The 6,000-nt window shown below is 52.9% G+C and overlaps 1 protein-coding gene across 1 annotated transcript in view; it reads right to left on the bottom strand.

The window, feature by feature from the left end:
• Positions 1-291: 291 nt before the first annotated feature.
• EPHA10 (EPH receptor A10) overlaps positions 292-6,000 on the bottom strand; it is a 41,572-nt gene continuing 35,863 nt past the window's right edge. The window contains exons 11-17 of the mRNA XM_076357692.1: positions 5,269-5,454; positions 4,442-4,503; positions 4,128-4,331; positions 2,104-2,253; positions 1,715-1,908; positions 1,444-1,608; positions 292-911 (exon numbers count right to left, since the gene is read on the bottom strand). Of these exons, the coding sequence (XP_076213807.1) occupies positions 797-911; positions 1,444-1,608; positions 1,715-1,908; positions 2,104-2,253; positions 4,128-4,331; positions 4,442-4,503; positions 5,269-5,454 (1,076 nt within the window). The 3' untranslated portion in view covers positions 292-796. The remainder of the gene's footprint in view (positions 912-1,443; positions 1,609-1,714; positions 1,909-2,103; positions 2,254-4,127; positions 4,332-4,441; positions 4,504-5,268; positions 5,455-6,000) is intronic.

Raw genomic sequence — 6,000 nt, 5'->3', positions numbered from 1 at the left:
GGACCGGGACCTGCACAAAAGGCAACGAAGGCTGAGAGCATCAGCAGGGCAGCCCAAGGGCTCCACTGCTTGCCCTCTCTTGGCTATGGCTCTCTTCATCAAAGCTTTTCATTTCTTCCCCTGAAATTGTCTTGTCAAGAGAGCCTTAGAAACATTCAGCACCATTTGCTCTGCACTTTAGTGGAGAATATTTGTTTTTGTTCACCAACTGTGGTGTCAAGACTCAGTGAAGTAACTCTTGGAGCGGAAGGGACACAGCTGGGAAAGTTTCCTTCAGCATAGCAGATGGGGAAAGTCACCTTCCAGAAGTTGGGCGCTGGGTGTGAGCTGTGCTCTGGTCTCTAAAAATAAAAGCAATAAAAGCTCCTTGTGGGGTTGCTAGAACATGTCAGCTTGTATAAAAATACCCATGGATTTCACCAGTAGGATGCTAGATATGAAAATGCTGTCAGCTCCGGATTAAGACAGTGCACAAATGTCCATCCACCCTGTTAACCTAATTACCATATGAAATGGCATCATTACAGTTTGAGTCATCTTACAAAACAGTGCTAGGGACAGCCACATCCACCTAGGCACACTGCACACATCCCAGAAGTCCTTGCCTTCCCTGGCACAGGGGACGGGAAGCCCTGCTCTCTTGCCATGTGGAATACTTGTTTGGCAGCAGCCCAGTGATTCCTACATCCAACCTGAAACCGCAAGGTTTCAGAGATTTGGTCCAGTTTGGGGCTGGCTGGCTGTCTCCTCCCCAGGAGCACCGGGTCAGCGCTCTGCATGTCTGCAGGGCACCGCTTCACACCTGCACGCCTCGGCCATGCATCTGGATCACCTGGGTCCGGAGAGTCTGGATCCCGCTCAGGATGGTCTTCTGGTGCTCCACCAGCGTGATCCCCAGGCTGAGGACATCTCTGCAAAATGAGCCCCACGTCAGCCACGAAAAACAAGCCCTAACTGTAAAGTGCCCTGACACCGACTGCTCCCAGGCAAGGGCAGCACAGGTTTCAGACTATCAGGCTACTGCGGACCTGCCAGAGCAGGAAATCCCCAACTTGCCCCATCCAAAGCAATACAGACCCTGACTGGGAATCCAGGGGTAACACACGCCTGCAGCACACCAAGCATGAGACAGCTCCCGGCCCTGCCACCCTGCGCTGACTGCGTAACAGGTTATCAGTAAATTGCATTCAATTTGACTCTGCTTTCTGGAAGGGACAGGCAACACTACTCTTGTCAGAAACTACAGGTTTAAATCTCAGCTTCAAAAACCAGCAACTGAGATGCACAACATACGCAGCCCAACCCTCACCAGTGAACTCTTACAGACGTGTTTTGGAAGATCTCTCCTCTTGTTTAGCATCACCTGACTGTAACTGCAAAGCAGAGCTCACTCACACTGCACCCAGCGACATGAGGTTATAGCCAGGAAATCATTTCACTTACTGGGCTGTCATCCTGGCCACCGATTCCAGGTAGCAGTAGCCCGCAGCAGTGAAGTTGTCCTTGTACTTGCCCATTTCTATCGCTTCCAGCCACTCGCCCACAGAGCTGAAAGTCGGGAAGGCTGAGAAGGTACGCTCGGTGAGGGGGATGGACGTGCTGTGGGACCTGCCAACAAAACGGGGCGGTGAGGAGGGAGAAGGGCATGGCACGCCTGAGGTGGGAACCGGCAGGCAAAGCAGAACAACAGGTAGCAAAGCAAGAGGGCGATCACCTGGTGCACGTAGAGCTGGGGCACTTCAGGGGCTCCGGGCTCTGCACCATCTTGCTCAGGATGTGGTGGATGTGCGAGAACTTGGGTCTCTGGCTGCGGTCCTTCTGCCAGCAGTCGAGCATGAGCTGGTGGAGGGGCGGCTGGCAGTTCACCGGAGCAGGCAGGCGGAACCCATCCTCCACGGCCTTCATCACCTGCAGCGGCAGAGGAGGGCGGAGGGGACAGGGTCAGGCGCTGCGATGCAGATCGCAGGCAAACCCCTGGCACAAGCCTCCCTCCTCACACCCCATCTGGGGAGCAGCAGCAGCTCCTCCACGCACCACGGAGCCACCTGCACACCATTAGCAATGACAACATTGTCATCTACTGCACGGCCGCCGGGGACTCACGTCCTGGTTGGACATGTCCCAGTAGGGTCTCTCGCCGTAGGACATGACTTCCCACATGACGATGCCGAAGCTCCACACGTCGCTGGCCGGACTGAAGTGGTGATACTGGATGGCTTCAGGGGCCGACCACAGCACCAGGCTCTTCCCACGCTGGACGGGCAGAAGGGGAGAAATGATGTGCTCGCACAGCAGGACATAGCCGATGCACGCGATTCCTGGGCAGCCATTCATCGTGCCCTGCCCAGCATCGCAGGGCAGACACCGAGCAAGCCTGCGTGCCACATGCAGGTTTAGTACTAAGAGAAAACTTTTGCCTCAATTTGTTTTAAAATGGCCATGCAACTGTATGCTGCATGGGAGTGTGAGTCCTGAAATATTAATGGGAGAGGAGAATGTCTCTGGGAAGAGCTGATGGCATTTTATACATTAATATTTAATGAAAACCATTTCAGAGCTGTGCAAACACACAGTCCCTCCACCCTGGCTTGCTCTTCTGTAATTAGCAATCCCCATCTCGGCTTCTGCAGAGCCCTCTGCATGCACTAGGGGAAGCAGGTGACAGACACCGCAGCTAATTGTAATTAACAGCAGGGAGACCTTGACCCCAAAGCCACAGCCACACTGCACCGCAGTGGGAGAAGTCAGAGCTCTTGCTGGGCTCTCCATCCCCCTCACTCAGCGGGCTGCTCTGTACCCGGCGGCATGCCAGCGCCAGGGCAACTCTGCTCAAGAGCTTTGCGGCACGACAGCCATGGCTGAGCTACAGCTCGGCAGGCAACGTTCACCACGTCTGGCGAGGGAGGGTCACGCTGTGGCCAGGGACTCTTCGGGACAGTGGTGCTCTCCCTACAGAGCGCACTGAGCGTGCCTCCCTGCAGCTAGTAATAACAGCTGAAAAAGTTTTCCAAGACTCTTTCTGGCACCAGCCTGCTCAGAGCTGGCAAATGACTGCAGCTCCTGGCAGAGCATGGGCCAAACCCTGCAAACAGGCTCCCAAACCCCTGGGACACCCATACCCTGCACTGGGACACAGGCACCGGGTCCCTGCAGGCAGCGCACATCAGCTGCTGCCTCCTTGGCGCTGCCCAATGCTCCCTGCAAACAGTAAGTGCTCATTTGATTGAGGAATCAATGCTCTTTAAAATATTAATGCCTGGTTAATGTGATGTGCTAACCGCCCCAGCTGATACCAGGCAGCTGCAGGGTACCAAATGAAATACATCTTATTGCTCTGCAGTTAAAAATGCATTGATGCACCCTCAAGTGAAACTCACCAAAGCGGTGTGTGAAAGAAGCGGGGAGGGAGAGCCGGCTCCAGCCAGGGGCTGCGGGGCCTCGGGGGCCCATGGGGTGCCTGCCCAACCCGGTGGGGAGGGGCAGCCCCCCAGCTCTGCACCCAAGGGCTCCCAGGCGGCTTCTCCAAGCGCATGTAGGCACTCAGGAGACACACTGGCTAGCAGAGCTGACGAGGCATAAGTGTGAATCAAGCAGGAGTTAAATTCTTAACTGAAAACCATGAATTTCATTACAAGTGATAAAACAGACATAAGGAACCCTGAGGCTGCCAGGGCTGCCTCCAGCCACCCACTGCCTCTCTGCCAGTTCGCACAGACGTGCAGCAGGGCTGCGGCCAGAGGAAGAGTGGTGCCGGGCAGCTGCTGTGAAGTTCCCTGGCTAAATGCATTTGATTTCTAGCTGAGAAAGAAGCTGTTAAGATGCAGAGCCCACATTCATACATGAGGAAGGAAACGGGAGCCTAGGAAAAATACTGGTTCTGGAGTAGGATTGCTATATGCCTTATTAACTCCACCTGTGGAAGCTGGCTGGCTTTGGATTTGATCCTTATTCAGCATTCAGAGCAGGCTGCAAACCTCTCCAGTGACGCCAGGCCCCAGTCCAAGCACTCCTGGCCATGGCCATGCATTGCAGCCAGGGAGATCCACCTCTGCGGAGGTTTTGTAGCCGTTCTGTCAGCATTTTGCTTTTGGGGAATGTTGACAATAGAATTTGGAAATGCAGCTTACCATGGTGGAGAAGATGGTCTCCATCTTATCTTCTTGTAGCCTTCTGAAACCAGTTATTTTGCAAGCCAGGCTGCTGTTCACAAGGACTTTGTGGGCAGCAAGGCTTTTATGTATGTAACCCATCTCTGCCAGGTACTTCATGCCAGAGGCAATCCCCTGCAACATGCAAACGAGCTGAGTGGCCGTGAACTGTCCCTCATGTTTCTGTAAAAAAAGAGGAGGAAAAGCCACAGGTGAGTAATGCCCAGTTCAAGGGGACACCACCAGCAGAGCCCAAGCAAGTGGCAGACCCCAGCAGTTACCACAGCACTCACCCTGAGAAAAGAGTCCAGCACGCCGTTCCCCATGTACTCCATCACTATCATCATGGTACTCCCTGCACAGACAGACAAGGAGCACTGCGTGAGTCCTGCCCATTGCTCAGGCAGTTCTAACACTGCAGGTGTTAGAAAGCCAGGTGCTAACCTCCAGCATGGTCAGCCTGCACTGCCTGGCTATTAAGGGAGACAAGGACTTTATCTCAGTTTGCAATGAGCAGTGGATCCAAGGCTTTCCTGTTGTTCCCAGCTGGGATCCCACTGGATCTCAATATCAGATGCTCCTTTTTATCAGGACACTGAACCACATCACAAAGGAGGACAGCACTACCCAGTGAAAGCAAAAGCAACCAGCTCAGCCCAAGACTCAAGACAGAAATACTTCCTTATCTAATAAAAAGGCTAGTTAAAATCAGCACACGTGCTCACGTTTCTTTGGATTTACATGAATATCCATTTAACTACAGCATCCACAGACTAGTTCAGCGCACACACTCCCATGAGAGCCAGGAGCAGAGTCATCTGTTTTACTGACAGAACCTCACTTCAATTTGCTTTTATTCAGAGTGCACAGTTTTGCTGCTAAGCCAGTGCTACTACCTGGATTTATAAATCTAGCTGTAAGCATTTTATTAATCATCAGAATGCTAAAACAGCTAATACATGAGGAAACACCTGATCTCCAGAGAGCCAACAGTATTGCACCTCCAGCACCAGGTCATCACTCCAAAGCAACAGCTTAAGCACACTGCCTGCACAGGAGCCTTCCTCCACTGTGCGTGGCTCAGGCTGCCCTGTGTCGTACAGCCTGGGACCCCCCTTACCTCTGGTGATGACACCTTCCAGGCGGATGACATTGGAGTGATCGAACTGGCCCATGGTGCACGCCTCTGCCAGGAAGGAGCGCTGCTGCTTCTCCGAGCACCCTGCCCGCAGGGTCTGGATCGCCACCGGCAGCTCTCGCTTGCTGGGCAGCTTCAGGCATCCCCGGCAGATTTCTCCAAACTCTCCTGAGCAGCAGAGAGATGAGTTAAACAGCATCCATGGCAGGACATCCCTCGCAGCCCGCCGCTCAGCACCGCGCCTTCCCAGAGGACCCCCTGCAATTGCATTCACACCACTCCTTTGTGCACTGTCACACATCCCTCTGCCATTTCCAGACCATGAAAGAATGAGCTATCTGCTAGCCAACTTCACGGCTTCCTCACAGCTTTCGGTATCGTTGTGTAAGGGCAATGTTTTACTGAGCTGTTGCAATGCACTATAAAGACAGGGCTTTATATATATGTATATATATATATTTTCATGCTACAAAGCAAAGGGCAGCAGTTCTCTTCTGGGAAGTCAGCTTCCCTTTAGGGGATATTTCCTTTGCTTTGGGACCATAGAAAGTGCATTTCTGTAGCATGAGTGATGTGTCTTGCTGTGTAGACAAGCAAGACTTTCCCATTGTTAATCAGAGTTAGAGAAGCAAGACTTTCCCATTGTTAATCAGAGGATTTGCCAATCCATAAACTCAGAAATGCGCAGAGCCCTGGATGGCTGCGAGTTTCCCC

Source organism: Aptenodytes patagonicus, chromosome 21, assembly GCF_965638725.1.
Source record: "Aptenodytes patagonicus chromosome 21, bAptPat1.pri.cur, whole genome shotgun sequence".
NCBI classification, from domain to species: Eukaryota; Metazoa; Chordata; class Aves; order Sphenisciformes; family Spheniscidae; genus Aptenodytes; species Aptenodytes patagonicus.
The sequence above is the reverse complement of the archived record's forward strand: the minus strand, read 5'-3'. Positions and strand labels throughout refer to the sequence as shown.